At 44.1% G+C, this 19774-nt stretch overlaps 1 protein-coding gene across 3 annotated transcripts in view; it reads right to left on the bottom strand.

The window, feature by feature from the left end:
• MARCHF8 (membrane associated ring-CH-type finger 8) overlaps nucleotides 1–19774 on the bottom strand; it is a 192196-nt gene that overhangs the window by 36451 nt on the left and 135971 nt on the right. For all 3 annotated transcript variants that reach the window (XM_024217308.2, XM_024217310.2, XM_024217309.2), the window contains one exon: nucleotides 3341–3391. In XM_024217308.2, coding sequence (XP_024073076.1) covers nucleotides 3341–3391 — 51 coding nt within the window. The remainder of the gene's footprint in view (nucleotides 1–3340; nucleotides 3392–19774) is intronic.

Here is a 19774-nt window from a genome sequence, read left to right as displayed (position 1 = left end):
AACTGGAACTGGTCAGACCACACATACTCAAGTGCCAGAAACATGCAGCTGACACTTCCCGTACATATGACCTTACAAACACCATCAAGATGTCCAAGCACTGGGCTAAAATCAGCTCATGATGAAGAACAGCTGCCTGAAGTTGAATCCAAGCAATACAGAGGTTATTCTGGTGAGCAGAGGAAAGTATTTTGAAAAGTTTGCAGGTATGGTGCAGACTTTTTTGGCTGAAGGTACATACTCAGGTCTATAGGTTAGGAGTGTTCCTGGAGTCCTCACCGACAGTAAGCTCTCAAATAGCAGTGTCCACAAGGAACACTTTTTACCATCTCCAGCTGGCTAGGAGACTGTGCCATCCTGACAGACATGACCTGGCCTCAGTTACACATGCCTTTGTAACCTCCTGTCTGGACTGCAGCAAAGCAATACCTGCAGATAAGCTTTCAACCTCTTCAGAAACTCCAATACCGAATACGGCAACACAGCTCCTCAGCAATGCAGGCTACTACAGGCATATCAAATCGGTCATCTGCACTCTACACCAGCTTCCCACAGAATATCAAGTCATATTCAAGGTCTTGGTCCTTATCTTCAAGGTGCTCAGTGGCCTGGGCCCAGCATATCTAAAATATCACCCAACACACCAGGATGAAGACTGCTGTCAGCAACTCCACTCATCACAATCAAATTTTCTATCATAAGGGTAAAAATTCATCTGTGCCAGAGACTGAGCTATGCCAGGGGTCAGTACAAGACGATGGAACAAACTTCCATAAAAACTAAAGACTATCATAAATGTCACTACCTTCTGCTCCAAATGCAAGGCATTCAGATGCATTACTTGCATCTGAAGAAGTGAGGTTCTTACCCACGAAAGCTTATGCTCCCAATACTTCTGTTAGTCTTAAAGGTGCCACAGGACCCTCTGTTGATTTTTACAGATTCAGACTAACACGGCTACCCCTCTGATATTTCAAGGTTAGTACAGATACATCCCAATCTAGTGCAAGATAAGATGGTTTGACAGAATGATTAATAGGGATGTTTTGAGCAAGATATCAGGAACAAAGGGAGGTAACAAACAGATGTCAAAAAATACATAAGGTGGTGTGTAAGCTGTATATTTCAGTTGTTTGCCTCAGCCTATAAATGTCGGGATACTTTGCCTTAAGCCTTTGTCTAGCCTATGGGGCAGTGGAAAGTCCTGCTGCTAACTGAGCTGAGTCCCTTGTAACAAGCATACATGTGTTAGCGTAACTGTAGACATTGATCCAGGGAACAAATACCGTGCTTCGTTGACAACAAACTTCCTCTGGGAGGGGAGTGGGTGGGCAGGGCCAGGGAATGAGCAGAGCCTTGACTCCAATCCCCCTTGACTCCAATCCCCCGGTGGGAGGGGACTGTAACCTGCTACTGATAAAGCCTCTCAGAGTCATTGCTCCCGCCTTGGTCTGTTCCTCGGGTGGTACAATTACATTTCACCCCTTATTCAGGGCAGATTGCAAAGTGACAATCTACTCCTTAGACTGTAAACTCTGTGGGGAAGGGATCATCTCCCGTGTGTCATCTGCAGAGGGCAGAGCACTCAAATATTAAACGGCCACCTACCCGAGCCTTCTGACTCAGCCACATCAGATATACCAAAGGTCTCCACTGAGACTGCCCCTGAGCAGTAGAACAGGAGGAAGAAAACATTGCAGGGAACTGCCCCCCAACTCCACTTGTGTAAGGGCCAATCACAGACATGGTCCTAGCACTGCTTGAATGGCAGGACTCCTCCATTCAACCTATCACTACCACTGGTATCAGCTACTCCAGTGGGGGAAGGACTGGAGCCTGTCCATCCCAGGAGAAATTCTGTCTGAGTCAGCACAGCCGCTCACGCCGTCTGTGGCTTTACCCACAATCCAGCCCTTTGAGCTGAGATCCCATATTCTGAAAAGGCTAAAGGGAAATGACTTTCAGAAGTATTTCATGCATGAGTTTCCTAAACACTATTCCATTATTAGGAACTGTGACAGGCATAACCCTGTATTCAGCCCTTGCACGCTATTGTGGTAATCTTTGTACAAGGAATGCCTTGTGAGGTATCATTTGAAAACTCATCATTTGCTGGTCATTAAAGTTCTAATAAAATATGTGTAGCAACATTGTATGTAAACTTATAAGATTCCACTGTATGGTTTCACTAAAACACATTCCAAGTCTGTGGAGTGGCCAAACCAGTTCCTCTGAGACAAAGGACAAGCTGACACCTCAGCCAGGTGTAAACAAGGTCAATGGGCCACTACCTGCTAAGTGGCTATTCATTGGCAGGAAAAGGAGCATGGGCAGAACATCTACATTTTAGCAAAGAAACAGCAGGGGTTCCTGTCCACACAGTCTGCCTGGCGCCATGCTCCCAGCTGGAGATGCTTCTCAAATGGAGGACTGGACTATAAAAAGAAGGGGCAGACACACCAATGGCCACCCCACTTCCTCCTCTCTCTCACTGTCCATTGATTCACTGCACCAGAAGGAACAAAGGAAGCAGCCACTACACAGAAGAAGGCATTCTGGCCTAAGAAGTGCAGCCAGTAAGATTGTTGAGAACATGTGGTGAGAAAAACATGGCTTTGAATTTAACGTAGCTTGTTAAGTCAGGCACTAGTTGCATTTTATTTCTATTTTTCTTGTAACCATTTCTAACTTTTCTATCGCATTACTTGTATTCACTTAAAATCTATCTCCTTGTAGTTAATAAACTTGTTTATTGTTTTATATAATCCAGCATGTTTGAATTGAAGTGTTTGGGAAACTTCATTTGAGGCAATAAAATTTGTGCATATCATTTCTATTAATAAAATGATGGACTTTATATGAGCTTATATTGTCCAGGAGAGAGCTGGGCAGTACAAGATGTACATTTCTGGAGAAAATCTGGGACTGGGAGTATGTGGGAGTCACCCTGTAGTATAATTCAGGCTGGTAAAAATTTGGGTGTTACTGGCAGGCTGCAAGTGCACATAGCCATAGCTGGGAGTGACTTACATGCTGGAGGCTGTTTGTGAGCAGTCCAGGAGTGGAGGCAACAACAGCAAAGCAGTGTTAAGGGCACCCCAGGTTAGAGGGCAGGGGTGAAACAGCTACTTACTAGTCTAGATTGTACACTTGGTATGTCACAGGAACAGATTATCCACAATTCTAATTTTTAGACAGAGTGCCTTCTTCCATTATAATTAGCCATCATTATAAATGCACTTTCTATTGATCACTACAGAATGTATATCCTACATGTCTGAAAAAACAAAACCACACAAATTCGAATTTACTGAAGACAGTAATCCATTGCATACCGTACCTTTGAGATGTTACTGGAACGGCTCACGGAATGCCCCAAAGCCTTCTCATTCTGAAAGAGAACAGAAAAGGATCATTGGAGTGACAGAGAGCTGATGGATGGAGGTGTTAAACCAGATATTAACAGTCAAATAAACAGATGACATACCAGAGCAGAAGATATTTATAGTATTTTGCTCCTACTAGAGTCAATCTGAGTTTTGCCACAAACTCCTGTGGAAGTATGATTGGGCCCTTTCATCTCTATAATGTCTATATTACCACACCGAACTCAACTAGACAAGACTTGCATGAACTGGGGAATATTAAGATAGTGCCCTCATGTTCTGAGTCAATATTGCAAAGCCATTTATCTGTACTGCAGTTATTTTGGAAATGAACTCCCACCCCTCTTATCCGCTGAGAAATTATAACCAGTGCAGGAGAAATCCTACAGTCCTTACTCAGGAAAAGATTCCCAGTTATGTCACAAAACATTGCTAAATAAATCATGTCCATGTCATTTCATAATAAAGATGCTCCCTGACTTACACAAGCGTTCCGTTCTGGAATGCCTTACGTTTCCGACTTACGCAAAATTCGAGTTACGCATCTCCGACCATTACACACACACACACACACACACACACACACACACACACACACACACACCAACAAAAAACCAAAAACCCTCCTATTTCTATCTAACGGATTTGCGTACATTGGGTTTACGTAACTCGGGGAGCATCTGTACAAAATACCACAGAACTGCCTTTTCTTGAGGAACACTGAGCATTATCACACTGGAAACACTATATGTATGTAGTGTTGTTGTAGCCATGCTGGTCCCAGGATATTAGAGAGACAAGGGGGATGAGGTAATATCTTTTATTGGACCAACTGCTGTTGGTGAGAGAGACAAGCTTTCGAGCTGTACAGAGCTGGAAACACCATGACAGCTGGAGTTGCAGAAGATCTGCTGATTCTGTTCAGTCATGTAACTGAAATTAATCAGGTGCTGTATTTGTTTCCACAAGTATCCATACAGTTATATCCAGTAGGGAATACATTATGCAGCCTCTTTACCTCCCTCACCTGCCAATCTGACATTTAGGTATTTATATTGTGCTCATCACCATTGTTAGCTGAGCACCTCTGGGTTCCACCCATCCATTCCACTTTCTACATGTAATGTGATTTAGTCGTGAGTGTGATCGGGCATGTATGTTCCAATGCTGAGAAACTGTGAAAGCTGCTTATTTGGCAAGGAAGTTGCTTGCTTGTTCTGGATGGAATCCAAGACGGACATTTTTCTTTTAGAAAAATACCAGACATAAGGACAATCCACAAGGTTTAAATGCAAATCAAGATCCAACTTCCTCAAGCTTTGGGGGTGGTCAGATCTGGTGTTTTGGTTTGAGACTAGCTCTCAAATATATGGCACATTTATCAGCCGTTTCCATAACAACTTGTCCTGTGTGAGAGTTGCCAAAACCATGCCCTTCCGTTTGACACCTTAGGGACCAAACTGCTTCACTTTCCCTATGTGGCTTTTCACTCCCAAAGAGACACATTTATATCCTACAAAAGGGACTCTGACAGGAAACACGACACCGAACAGCACTGATGCTGGCCATTGAGGCAGCTGGGAGATTAAATACTGCACCCAAGAGAAAGGGTAAAACTAAATATATAAATACATAAATCAGGCCAATTTCAGTACTCACAGATCAGCTTAGACATGAAATCTACATGCATGTTATGGTGGGTGCTGGTTGTGATTGGCTACAATTAAGGTGACAATTAATGACTAATTCCACGTTAAGCCAGTGTAAAGTCAGGTTAGTCCTTCAGCAGGTGCGGATTACAGGCCTGCATTAACCCCACACTTTAACACTATCATGCTCCAGGAGGCTTGTTTCATGAGCACAAGCCTAGTGCTGGTAAAAAGTTCTATGCTGGGAGATGGGAAGGAGAAGCAGGCAACAAGATTTCATGAGCAAGGGCTGAGCTGCTTTTAAATATCAGTAGCTGTTTCTTCCCTCCTTCCATCCAGCTGGTACAATGTGCCAGGGAGACAGCAACTGACTCCTCTTCCATGCTCTCCATAGTCACTGAGACATGCCTGTTTGGCAGGGGAGGAGTTGAGGGGAGCAGTGAACAGGAAGAGGCAGCTGCTTGGTTACCATAGCGCTTGCATATACAGAGCACAGTATTCAGCTCCCCAAGATCTGCATGTTACTCCATGTAGCAGTTAGAAAACCAGGAAGGAGGAGCTATTTCTTTGGCATGGCAATAAACATTCTTTCAATGAAGTGCCAATCAGTGAGCCACTGAGATCTTGTACAAGGCAACTGACGGTCAAATTTAAAATCAGCAGGGGCCAAATTCAGCACTGGAGTAACTGGGCCTAAATCACCATTGACTTCAATGGGAATTGTATGTGCTGGTTGAATCTGGCTTTAGAGTTGGAGAAGTATTTTTATTACATGCAAATTAGTATTCTTGGAAACTCTGGAACAGGAAGAGGAACAAGCAGCCAATGAGAGAAGACAGACACCGGGGGCGTTTGAGAAGTTAATCTTGGATTGTGCTACTGCAAGAAAGCACTGCATTATGTGGCTGGGTATCAAATCTCATCACCACATCAAACGGAAACGTGACTACAGCAACAGAGAAAGTTCGCTAACACTAGAGATGGCAGAGGAAGGAAGAACGAGGCTGCAAGGTTGGGGGGCATGCTCACAAGCTCTGCTGAAGAGAAAATGGAACAGGCCTGTGAGCATGGGGAGAACTACATAACCTGTGGGGTTACACTCACTTCCCTCTCTAGCGATGGGGTGGGAGGTGAAGTAAAGGAAGATAATGTGGGTTAGGAAGAGAGATTGAGAGGGAGCGTCTGCCTGGGGCATGTAATACATAACTCCATGCCACTGACAGCCTAAAAACTAGGGCTGGGATTTCAGACGCCTTAGAGACAAAATGAAATGATCAAAGCTTCTTCATGCTAACTCTGTGCTCCCCAACCCTCCCCCCAAATGCCACTCTTTACCTTCAGCAGGTTCCAAGTTAGGAATCATTACTGAATACACAGGCATGTCTGTGTTAAAAAGAGAGACAAGGTGGGTCAGGTACTATCTTTTATTGGACCAGCTTCTGTTGGTGAGAGAGACAAGTTTTTGAGCTACACAGAGCTCTTCTTCTGGTGTGTTGAAAAGGACAGGTTGAAATTTAGTAAGAATGAATGGGATGAAGCACAGGGACCATATGTGCACAATGTGATAAATGATGCAGAGAAAAATCTGCTCTAACCCACACCAAAGAAACTAAAATTGCTGCTGAATTCCTGGGATTGTGATTTTATCTGCTGGATACTCTGAGCAGCTGAGACACGGCTGCTCACATTATCTTTATTGATGTATTGTTAGAGAACATACCTATAAAGGGCTTCAACCACTCAGACTAGCCAGTACAATTAGTACCGTTATTTTAAAAGGATCATCCTGTAATTAAAAAAAAAAATCCATAAAACCCTCTTGGGTGAATAATTCCTGAAATACTGAATGGGAATATTTATCTTCTTCATGTAACATCACCCCTCCTCCGCAAAAATATTCATTTATGGTATTTCTAGTGTACTCCTCTCCACTACATAGTCACCACACATGCACCTACACCTCCAATGTTAGCTCATTAGCACACACCTGCTTTAGTTGGAAGATCATTGTAATGCTAGGCTGTCTTGAGATAAGCACACTGAATCATAGAGAGACTTTTGATGCAACTGCTGCACGTCAGTTTATGTACACACGGAGATCTTTAAACCATCTCAGTGTGTTAAAGCTTGTTTCACGAAGAACAACTTGCACTTCACCACATGGAGCTTAACAGAATCGTGAATGTTCAAGTAACGGCTCGGTGAGAAGAAACTCCAGCATTCTCTCCTCCTTTTATCAAAAGTGCTAAAAAGATTTTGATCATTAAACAGCAACAGAAACGCCTCTAAATAAGAGAGCTCATAACATTAGCTGTGCTGTTGGTTTTCTTTGCCAAATAAAATGATAACAATCTAATCATTAAGGAAAAGCACAGCAGTCACCATTAGAGAGCCGGTGTTTACCACACGGTGGTATACGAAAGAACTGCTGTGTTTCTCCATCATTAAAATGGGAAATAGCTGTGATACCACAGAAATAGCTGTTGGTGAGGGCTGACTTTAAATGGCAACCACTGTAGCTGAGAGCGGAAAATAAATGTTAAGCAGATAATAATGAGTTACAAGAGAATGAAAATAATAAAGGATAGCTCTGTTCCGAACAAAGACGTCCTCTGATTGTACATTCATCTTTGAATCATTTGGGTTGTTCACAAATTAAAACTGTCACCAGTGAGAAGACTAAGATGATATCCAGTTAACATTATCGTGTAGGAAAAAGGTGTTAGAGTGACTTTTTCAGAGCCCTTTCCTCATGCAGCAAGACATGCTCCAGTCTGGTGATTACATCTTTAATGCAGGAAGAGCATTAGGTCAGGCAAATACAGCATCTGCAGATTGTTCACTGTATAACCCACTAAGGAGCATGCAGTTTGTTTCTGGCCCAGGTCAGCCCTTCCATGTGGGATAACAGAATCCTGCCTTTTGAAATGCATCCCACTATCTGAAAGCCACTGGGCAGGCACACTTAAAAATCCAGATAGTTTAACAACAGCAAATGCAGCAGTACTTAGTGGAAGCCTCTCTGCAGCCAAAGCCAGCTGCTCCTCTGAGATCCCCACTGGAGATTGGCTCTGGAGGACCGAGACAGAGGAATTAGTGTGCACAGAGAGTGCAGCCACCATTGTCCTGGCTTGCTTCTCTCAGGATGTCCTCACAGTCACTTTCCCCATCTAGAGACCTGCTTCCCTACTATTTAGAGACCTGCTTCCCTACTATTACCTACCACTGCAGCAGCCTTCCCGCCCACCTCCACCTCACCGACTAGCTTCCTTGCTGCTGTCTGCTCTTCCTTCCTACCGCCTCCCTGATCTGCCTCCCTGTTGGATACTTTTGCTCATTTCACTCCATGAATCACAGACTTGGTGTCTTTCTTCCCATTTGCTTGCCTCACAAGCTCACTGTCAAAATAAGGGTGTCACAGTATTTTTCAGTTTCCCTACTGTAACGAATCCATGGAACGTGTACACACACACACAGAAAATCAGAACTAGAACTCTGGTCCCTCAGCTCCCAAAACCCCAGCCTTGAATGCTGGAGCCAGAAGATCTCCTGCCACTGATGGCAAAAGTAAGTCAGTCACTAGGGGGGCAACTCTTGCTCACTGATATACACAAAGCCAACATGCCACACTGTCCTCTTTCCAAATTTGACCATTTCCTTAGCACAGCATCAGCAGCTGAGCAGACTAAAGCAACAGGACAAGGTGAGTGAGGTAGTATATTTTATTGGACCAACTTCTGTTGGGGAGAGAGACAAGCTTTGCAGCTTACACACGTTCTTTTTTCAGGTCTAGATGCTTCTTCAGAGCCATTTACGTGGAACAAGTGCTAAAAAAAAACAACAACAAAAAAACCCCAAACCTCATGGCTCAGAAGAACAGCCATACTGGGGTCAGACCAAAGGTCCATCTAGCCCAGTATCCTGTTTTCCGATAGCAGCCAATGCTAGGTGCCCCAGAGGGAATGAACAGAACAGGTAATCATCAAGTGATCCATCCCCTGTCACCCATTCCCAGCTTCTGGCAAACAGAGGCTAGGGACACCATCCCTGCCCATCCTGGCTAATAGCCATTGATGGACCTATCCTCCCTGAACTTATCTAGTTCTTTTTTTAACCCTGCTATAGTCTTGGCCTTCACAACATCCTTTGCCAAGGAGTTCCACAGGTTGAGGCTCACCTCAACAAGCCTCTAATGGGTACAAAGATGAAGCACAGCATGATAATAATTCAGAAAAGTAATCCATATTTATGGAGAAGCAAGCATCACCACTCAAACCCCTCAAAAAAAACACTGAAGAGTCATTTTGTGGTAATACCAGTGCCCGCCATGATGGGACACCAGCTAATAGAAGCAACAGGCTTGATTCTGCTCTCACAGTGGTACTAGGATTGTGTAACTCCATTAACTTCTGTGGAGTTACTCCAGATTTACATGGGTGTGAGTGATAGGAGAATCAGGCCCATGGAAGACAGCATGGTTCCCTGTTTAAGGCTCTGGATGGGGAATCAGGAGTCCTGGGGTCTATTCTTGGCTGAGCTACTAACCTGCTCTCTGTCCCCGTTTCCCCTCCTGCCCTTCGTCTGTCTTGTCTATTTACTGTGTCAGCGCTCTCGAGCTGGATGTGTCTCTCACTGTTTATACATTGCCTAGGACAATGATACAACCTAGGACAACCTGATCCCAGCTGGGGTCTTTAGATGCTATAGCAGGGGTCGGCAACCTTTCAGAAGTGGTGTGCCGAGTCTTCATTTATTCACTCTAATTTAAGGGTTCACATGCCAGTAATACATTTTAATGTTTTTAGAAGGTCTCTTTCTATAAGTCTATAATATATAACTAAACTATTGTTGTATGTAAAGTAAATAAGGTTTTTTAAATGTTTAAGAAGCTTCATTTAAAATTAAATTAAAATGCAGAGCCCCCCAGACTGGTGGCCAGGACCCAGGCACTGTGAGTGCCACTGAAAATCAGCTTGTGTGCCGCCTTTGGCACCCGTGCCATAGGTTGCCTACCCCTGTGCTATAGTAATGTTACCGCCTGAGGGGCTTGAGGCGGACTAAAAGGTTTGTTGCTCGGTGTGCCAACAGTAACACAAGTTAATATTATAATAATCAGGCCCATTCCAGCCATGGAGGAGGGATAATTGCAGGGGGCTGCTGGGTGACAACATACTCAATAGCAGCAGCCACTGCTATACTGCATAACAAGGAGCTGCAGAGCTTTCCACATTGCACTGACTCCCTAGTGCAGGGGTGGCCAACCTGAGCCTGAGAAGGAGCCAGAATTTACCAATGTACATTGCCAAAGAGCCACAGTAATACGGAAGCAGCCTCCCACGAGCTCTCCCCGCAACCGGCAGCCCTGTGGATCAGCACCTCCCTCTCCCTCTCCACACCTTCTGATCAGCTGTTTTGTGGCATGCAGGAGGCTCTGGGAGGGAGGGACAGGAGCACAGGCACTGCAGGCTCAGGGGTGGGGGCAGGGAGTGGTGTAGTGGGGGGGGTGAGCACCCCCTGGCACATTGGAAAGTTGGCACCTGTAGCTCCAGCCCCGGAGTCGGTGCCTATACAAGGAGCCGCATATTCACTTCTGAAGAGCCGCATGTGGGCTCCGGAGCCACAGGTTGGCCACTCCTGCCCTAGTGCTTGTTCTCAGCGGGCCTGATTCTCCTCAGAGTTACACTGGCCTGAATCAGGAAGTCACACTTGTGTGAAATCAGTAAGTGAGAGGAGAATGGGATTCAGAGAGCACAAGCACCAAGAGTCTGGCTGCTCCCCATTCAGTGCGCAAGGAGGAGGAAGGAAAGACTTCCTGCCCCTTCTCTCTTGCTTTATGCGTCAACACAAGAGGGGCCTGAGCACATAACCATTTGTCTTTGCACTTGAGTGACCCTCCAGGTTAAGTCACTGGAAGTCTGCAGACTTGGGCACTAAGATAGGATCTGGGCCTTAAAATTAACCCAGATTCATCGCCGCTCCATGCTGCAGGACTTTCCCTACAGAAGCAGGTCCAAAGCAAGGCAAAAGCACAAAGTATTGGGAGAATGCCACATTCACTTGCTCATGGTGACCTTCCTTTAGGTATTACGTGTATGTAATTTTTAAATAACTATTTTCTTTTGTACCAACCCATCTCCTCTTTTCACTCAGATCCTATACCACATGGGGATTGAACTGCGGGTCAGATTCACATGCATGGGTGTGATTTTTACCCTCCTTTGCTGGGATGGGGGAGGGGAACTCACCTGGCAAGAGGGAAGGTGGAAGTCCTGCCACTGCCACCCCCATCAATTCTACTTGGAGAGAACAACTTTAAGATTTAGCTGGAACTCCATAGCAACCCTCCCATCCCGGCTGCCCAGAACAAGATTCAGTACATCTCCTGGCCAGTAGTCCTCGGCCTCTCTGGGCAACTCCATCTAGTTTTGGCCTGTCAACAGCTAGCTCCAGGCCTGCTGGGGAGAATCTAATGTGGTGTCTTTCTTCATGTGAGAACACTGTCAGATCTCAATAGACAACTAACAGTAATATGTAGTCTGTTAGTGTCATACTCCTGAACTTGTGACATCACAGTTCCTTCCATCACATGATTTGGATGAAAATGGAGTAGGCTCCTCAGTGCAGGATCAACCAGAAGAAAACAACAGGGTCTGCATGGAAGAAATGCTCTGAATAATAATTAATTAGTAACAGAGTAGGGGAATAACTCAAGATTATACTCAAAGGCAACTGCTTCATTTCAATGTTCTCTTTACAGCAGTGCCCCAGTGTCAAAGTTACACTTTAAAAGATTCCCACAAGGCAATTATTTGTTAAAAGCAATCACTTCCATATATTGCCTTACTAATGCCTACACCCAAAAGGGCTGAGATAACTAGTTCTGGAACAGCCTTGACACAGAAGTACCTAACTGGGGTTTTACATCCGAAATCATAATGTCATGTTAATATAGTTATGTGTAATTTGGGTTCCTTTTTATAATGGCAACTTAAGCATTGACATTTCATCTGACAGCCTGCACAGACAGAGTTTGGAGAGAGTCCTCTACCTAAATGTTTTCTTTTCTTTTTTTTTTAAAGAAAGATTTTCCAAAAGCATCCAAATAAATAAATAATATATCCCATTTGTGCAGCAGTTTTCATCCTTAGATCTCAGTGTGTTTTACAAAGTAGGTTACCCTAGTAACATCAACTCCATTTTGTAAATGAAGAAACCAAGGCACTGGGTAGTTAAGTGACCACCCAAGGTCAGGCAGTTTGTACGAGTCAGGAGCAGAGCAGAACTCAGTTCTCCTCATACCAAGTCCTGTGATCAATCCATTAGATCACAAGTATTCCAGAAATGTACCTTACTTACAAAAAAGCCCCCTATTGTTACAAATTTTGCAACTGTGATTATGTTTCACATCAAGTATTTCCCGGCATTTATTTAAATCTCACATTACAATCTTATAGCTGAACAGCAGAAAACAAGACAATACATGCACATGCATCTAATTATCTGATTTAACTGGTGTTGGGGGAAAAGAGATGTGTGCATTATTTTCATCATTTTGTCAAAGCCAATAAATTCTCCAACTAAGAGAAAGGATTCCCAGCATTGCCTGAACTAGGATGATGTGACTTGATAGAATTCAACATTTTATTACTTCAGCAGAAAATAGCACTTCGCATCATGTCTATTGGTCATAGTCTTGCTTTTGTAGTCACAGCATCATCAGAAAGCTCTAACGGGACTAAAGAGCATAGTAGCTGGGTCACAAGCCAAGCTAGCTAATATATTATTACCAAGAGCTGCTATACCAGAGGATGGCCTACTTTGTACCTTTTTTTTTTTTTAAGTTGCCTTGATGATTGTGACATCACAGACTTCAGACTGTAATAACCTCCAATCATTCCAGCAGGGGGAGAGACCAGGAATAGCATACAGGAATGGTTGTAGGCCTAAACTCCTCACCCCCTCCAGAGATTACTGGGAGGGGGCTGTCTTCCTCTGCCTCAAATTGCTAGCTGGGGGTGCTATGTTTCTGACAGAGTGGGATATGTCTGTATCAAACTGTGAACTCCATTTTGTTTTGTGACCTCCATTTTTGGACCCTGTCTTCCATTTTGTGTTTGGTGTTGAAAAGCCAACTTAACCTGGACACGGTCAGTCAATTCCAGACACTGCCCTGCCAGAGAGGGGTGTGTGACACCTCAGAGAAGACCATCAAGAAGAGAGCTATCAAGGGTCATCATCTTTGACTGACTCTCAAGCACTGACCCTTCTCAGGGGCACTGCCTTTTTTCCCATGTGCGACTCACATCAATGGGGTTGGAATTTTCCAGCTGGGGTACAAGGCAAACAGGGTCATAAAATGGATTTAAGGAGACGGTGTCTCCACTGCCACATACCAGACGATGGGGCTGGAAAGAGACAAGCATGATAGACTCTACCTAGCCTAAAATGCTGATCAGCTCTTGGACTCACAGAACAAGTGAGATCAGATGGGGGAGGGGAATCTCAGGACTGTTATTTTACGAAGATCTGTAACATCTAGTGCTTTCTTGAGAGTAACAGTGTCTGTAGTTAAGAAATCCCTTTACTAAGCCTGGGTTCCTTGCTTGCCTGCCATGGCATCCATGAAGGGGTTAATCAAGATGCTCAAAGCACCCACAATGAAGTGGGAATCTGAGGGAACACACATAAACCACTGGGTGCTTGTGAGGGCAGAGGCACTGGTTTTGGGGTGTCAGGTGGCCAGGCTGCAGAGCCCCACATCCCAAAGAAGGCTGGTACCTGTGTGTGCCTTAGAGACCCAGAGTTAGGAACATGGATTCCACTCCATATGGCTAAATTTAGTGCCTTGCATGGTGTCAAATAGAGTTAGGAACAGTGACCCAGCTCTGTCCAGACCCAACTGGGTTCACTCACAAACAACTGGTGTCAGACCAAGGGGGGATTGGGCCAAGCTGTGACAATGCTGACTACAATAGGCCTCTATTCACCACAGCTTTGATCTGCATCCCCCTCACCTTCCCAAAACTATAGTTTCCCTTTAGTTTGTGCTGCTCTACTTTACTGCCAGATGGTGCACAGGAATTTCAGATGAAGCTGGGTAACTTGCATGCCCCAGCTCCCTCTGAGAAATGGCGAGCCTCTGATCTTTGCCCCCTTTCCTGACTGTTCAGCTCAGAACTAGGCATAAGCTTCCCGCACGCTGCACTGATGCTGCCTATTCTAGGGATAAATCAAAACTTCAGTTTCCAACACGGCTACAACAACACTGCAAACAGTTTCCAGGATTGTCAGTCTGTTACATTTCACCATCACTACATTCATTTTAAATTTTAATGTGGGCACATGTATGTGGCTAGTTTATACAAAGAAACTAAACTGCAAAGACTTTGCATGTGCAAGAAGTTCTATAGATGCTCTTCTTATCTCTCTTCTGCCAGACAGCCTGCCTAAACTGGGAGCACTTCTTCATGATGCCACACAGAAAATGAATCCTCCCCTCAGGGAACAAAAAGTATGAACTACAAAGGAGATGATAAAAAAATATACTCCTTTATTATGACAGAATCAATATGCATTAAGCTTACCTGGGTGTTTGGTACAGCACTGCCACTCACAACTTCATGTATTTAACACAGGCAAGAGAGATACAGTGCAGCAGAAGTCAGTAATTATACAAGCTTGAAAGGACTGACACATTCTACCTTTTGGAAAGTAATTACATTTAATCTAACCATTGTAATTCTCATGGTACACTACACATGTCAACATGCCAAAGCAAGCCACTAAGCGATGCAATCAACTATTTTAAACTTTCACAGTTTTAAAAATCCTCTAGGAAACCAGCAATTTAAAATTCCTCAAGCTGCCAGCAGATGTACGTAGTTTGTAGCCAGGCCAAACTTTCAAAACATGGCCTCTCCCTGCATGTGCCTAATGTTGCACATGCAGTCTCTGGCGGGTGGACTATTTTGTATGCTACCACCTGTCTATGTAAAGGATGGAACATGTGGGCACAATTGGTGTATAAGTTAAACGTGAGTGGGATATGTGCATACAGACCTCCAATTTACTGTTAAACTGCTAAATTGTGGAATAACCTCACAAGAGAAGCAGTGGAAGCCCATTTGGTTGGGACATTTTAAAACAGACTGGGCAAACTACAAGAAAAATAATAGAGAACAATGCTTGGCAGTGGGATGGACTGTATGCTCTAACAGATCTTTTCTATCATAGATCAAGGATTCTCATACTTTTTCACATCTTAATAGACAGCGTCTAATAGACTACTTTCTCTCTCATGTGTGATTGCATCTGGCCCACATACTGACGACATCCCTGCTGCAGCTATATTGCTTACATGCACAACTGACATTGGGAAATATTTAAGACATCAAACACCACTAAAAATATGATAAAGCAAATGGAAACAAGAAGGAAGGGTCAGCACTATGCGACCAGCCAGTTCTACAAAGACCACCAGCAAGCACGCAGGAGACCGCCAATGATCCATGGACCACAGTTTGAGAACATCTGCTCTACATATTATGGAGACAGTCATTCTGCAGGTCAACAATGAACTACACCAGGACAAAATATGTGCAAAGTGCTCCTATTCTGATCTGGCAGCATTCTACACCCACTTTATACTGGTGGTGTCAATTACTATGCAATGTGTATGCCAGGATAAACTGGGCCCAAAGATTCTGTCTTATACATAGAGAAAGGCTGGATTGAGGTCTCTGAAAATCTGGCTTGTAATGTTCAGAAGTGTTTTTAAGCACATGTTTAACATGTTTCTAGCTCAACAGTTTGAAAAAATCAGTGAGTTAACAAAGGGAACTAATGTTTAAAAATATCAAAAGACCCACATTAAATTTAAAAAAAATAAACCAAACCCAGTAAAACACTGTTCTTGGCGGAAAAGAAACTAATTTAAGAGAAAATGTAAATTCTCTGTTTTAAAGGGTAATGTAATTAAACTGTAACAAGAACCTACTGAGAAATAAAATTGTTAATAGCAAGAAAACATGAGCAGTGAAGTGAGGAATCTTAATAGAATCACTCTGAATTCCAGGCTAATTAATTATACAGGAAATTCAGGTGTCAAACGAATATTTCCTCAAACAAATTAACAGGAAGCCCTGCAATTTAAAGGTGTTTTAAAAAGAGAAATAAATGAAAGGAACTGCCCTGGTAGTTGTACAGTGCTGATTGTCCTACCCGCTGATAAAGTATCTTGCACAACAGCACTAAGCTAGCAGCAAACGCAGCACTATGCACACATGGTGTCAGGTTCCTCTTTGGTTGGGCAGAAAGTAGAACTATTGCAGCCAGTGTTATGGCGTGGTCTATTAGAATGCGGGCTGCTGGGAGCAAGTGGCTTGTGTTATGCAGGAGGTTGGGCTAGATCAGTGGTTCCCAAACTTGTTCCACCACTTGTGCAGGCGCCGCTTCCAGCAGCTCCCATTGGCCTGGAGCAGTGAACCGTGGCCACTGGGAGCCGCGATCGGCCGAACCTGTGGACGTGGCAGGTAAACAAACTGGCCCTGCCCGCCAGGGGCTTTCCCTGCACAAGCGGCAGAACAAGTTTGGGAACCACTGGGCTAGATCATCATAATAGCAGTTCTGGCCCTTAGAGTTATTCCTCTTTTAAATGTGATTTTCTTTCCCTAGGCGCCTGGGGCCTGATTCTCAACCCCCATCGCTGCTCCTGCTTTAACAAATCAGCCTGATGGACAGTTAGTTCCATCCAGTGATTGTTCTGTGTGTAAAACAGTGATTCCTCATGCATCACTTCCCACTGATATTAATACATTTATTAACTTGATCATCTGATATGGGATAAAATGGCAAAAGTCCGTGTTACCACTAAGGATTTAACATGTGCTCATAAGCGTCTTCCCCCTGTCCCAGTTTACAAAGATTTAGGTATGGGCTTTATACCCACACTTCGGGTGCGATCCTTGGAAGGGACAGAGAACCTGTAATTCCTGAGATCTCCCACAGGAATTGCTGGTGCTGAACACCCTCACGATCATGCCTTTGAATTTTACCCCAGTTATTCTGCAAAGAGTTTTAGGATACAGTTTGTATGAAAGACTGGCTGAGAAGTGTTACATTGTACAATGGAGAGCAGAGACATGGAATTGCTGCTCACTCAGGAGAGATGTTTGGAGCCTATTACTCATGTGAGGTGAAATTGTGGTGAGTTATGATGCTCCTAACTCTTTGGCTGAAAGTGTGCTGATAAATGTATCCCACTGTCTGGCTTTTTGTGTGTTATTTATACTACAGTTGTCAAGGGGAATGACAAAACCAGAGTTCTAGAAATCTTCCATTTTTTACCTCTTGAATGTTGCTCACTAATAGCCAGATTCAGTTTCCAATGAAGTCAACCAAAAGATTCCCACTGACTTCAGTGGGAGTTGGATCAGCACTAGGGTAGGAACTCAGCATCCAGCTTTGATTTAGTTAGTAGCATCCTGTCTCAATAAAAAGGGTGCCTGCTAATTGAAGTTTGTCACTAGCATGAATGTACATCATGTTCCCGCCTTCCCCACTGTATCTTATCTTTCCTTGTGGGGAGATGCTATAGTGGCATTTACAAGGATCTTGCCAGGGTAAGCCCTCAGGAGATGAGATTGGTGTAAATTTTGATATGTTTCCTATTCCCAAGAAAGGAGCAGACAGGCACCACAGGGAAGGCAAATGCTATGTGAATATACATCCACACAACCTCTGCACTACCCCGCCTCCAGGACGCCAGCTTTGTTTTTGTAGTGTTGTTTCCCAAGAAAGTCATTTTAATTTAAACTACATTGCAGACATGATACTAAGATCAATAAATTCTCAAAGACTATAGTAATATAGAGCAAAGCAAAACACTTCCAGTAAGGCACAGTAAGTAAAACACTGGGGCCCATCAGCCTCAGGAGTGCCATTTTGGAGTTTTATCTCTGTTTGGCAGTAGCCCTTAATTAAAAGTGATCAGGTGTTTCAGTGAAATCCTCTGCTCAAAATGGAATGGCAGTCAATAAAGCAAACAAAATGCTAGTATGGATAAGGCCCGGGGTGGAGATTAATACTGAAAACCAATGGACAGCCTCAACAGGAACGCTGTGTTCAGCTCTGGTCACTCAGCGTAAAATCATGGCCCCAGTGAGAGTTTTGATATTTATTTCACTGGGGACAGGATTTCACCCTCTCTCTTTAAAAAAAAATACAGAAAAAAGAGAGGTAGGTTCAGAGACAGATGAGGAGACGGATTAGCAACAAGGGCAGACTTCTACATGGAGCGAGGCTGAAGAGACAGCCTGTCTAGTTTAGAGAGGAGATATGAAAGAGGTATGTAGCTATGTACATGTAGAAGAGTTAATGTTTTTGGTGTACTGCACTCCTATGGGTACATCTACATTGCAATAAAAAACCCACGGCACTGAGTCTCAGAGCTCTGGTTAGCAGACGCAGACTCGCAGGGCTCAGGCTCCGGGGCTATAAAACTGCAGTGTAGATATTCGGGCTTAGGCTGTAGCCCAGGCTCTGAGACCCTCGGCTCCAGCCCGAGCCTGAACGTTTACATTGCAATTTAATAGCCCTGCAGCCTGAGTCCTTTGAGCCAAAAGCCAAGTCTACACTAGCATTTATGTTGGAAAAACTTTTGTCGCTCAAGAGCGTGAAAAAAAAAACACTGCTCTGAGCGATATAAGTTTTGCCGGTATAAGACGCTCTCCCGCTGACATAGCTACTGCTGCTCATTGAGCTGGTTTTATGATGTAGACAGGAGAGCTCTCTCCCTTCAGCATAATGCGGCTACATGAGAGCTTACAGCTATGCCGCTGTGAGCTTGTAAGTGTAGACATGGCCCTAGTCAGCTGACCCGGGCCAGCTTCGGCCATGCCACAGGGCTTTTATTGCAGTGGAGACATACCCTCAGTGTATGGAGCCTCCCTGCCTGTCTGCAGGGTGTGGGTAATTCAAATGGGCTATTACAAAGTGAGTAACATGTACTGTCTCTTATTGAAACTTTATGGGCATGGTTTCCAAAGCACTCAGCATTGGTCTAACTGCTCCCACTGAAGTCAATGAGCGTTTTAGTAAGCATTTTTGAAAATCTCATCCTATAAAGGAAAATGAATAAACAGAGAAAGAACACATATCCTAACAGTCAGCTAGACTGAGAAATATATGCTTTGTTCTTGCATGTGGAAACCATAACACTTATGGTATAAATGCTCACAAGGGAGACCAAGGGAACATTTTAAAGAAACTCACATACTGGAATGGACAGCAGCGTAATATTGACACAAAGGCACATGGAAGCCAGTGGAGTTGCACTCACTCACACTAGAATGGCCAATGGAACTATCTGCAAATGACCAGTAAATAACTGAGTGAAGCTCTCACAACAGAGCCACCGGCATGACCACAAAGCACAGCACCGACAGCATCTACAGCCACCACCACATACAGTGCAAGAGCCTCAGCAGCAATATGGCCGCCCGTGCCTCTCAGAGGCCATTTTGGTTAACAAGCCTGACTCAAGCCATCAAACCTGCGTCATCCGTATTAGATGTGCAATGAAGGCTATCTTAAACAATCGGTCGGGAGTCTAACAGAACCTGTTTGCTGAAGAGGGACAGTCTTCCGATATAGTTGGAGCAGAAATGTACTCCGTTCATTCGGGGATCCTTTGAGACAGACAGTCTTTAAAGACAGGTAGCTGCCTAGAGTAGAGGTTTT

The sequence above is a fragment of the Terrapene carolina genome, unplaced genomic scaffold (genome assembly GCF_002925995.2).
Source record: "Terrapene carolina triunguis isolate 2854851 unplaced genomic scaffold, T_m_triunguis-2.0 Scaffold402, whole genome shotgun sequence".
In the NCBI taxonomy this organism is placed as follows: domain Eukaryota; kingdom Metazoa; phylum Chordata; order Testudines; family Emydidae; genus Terrapene; species Terrapene triunguis.
The sequence above is the reverse complement of the archived record's forward strand: the minus strand, read 5'-3'. Positions and strand labels throughout refer to the sequence as shown.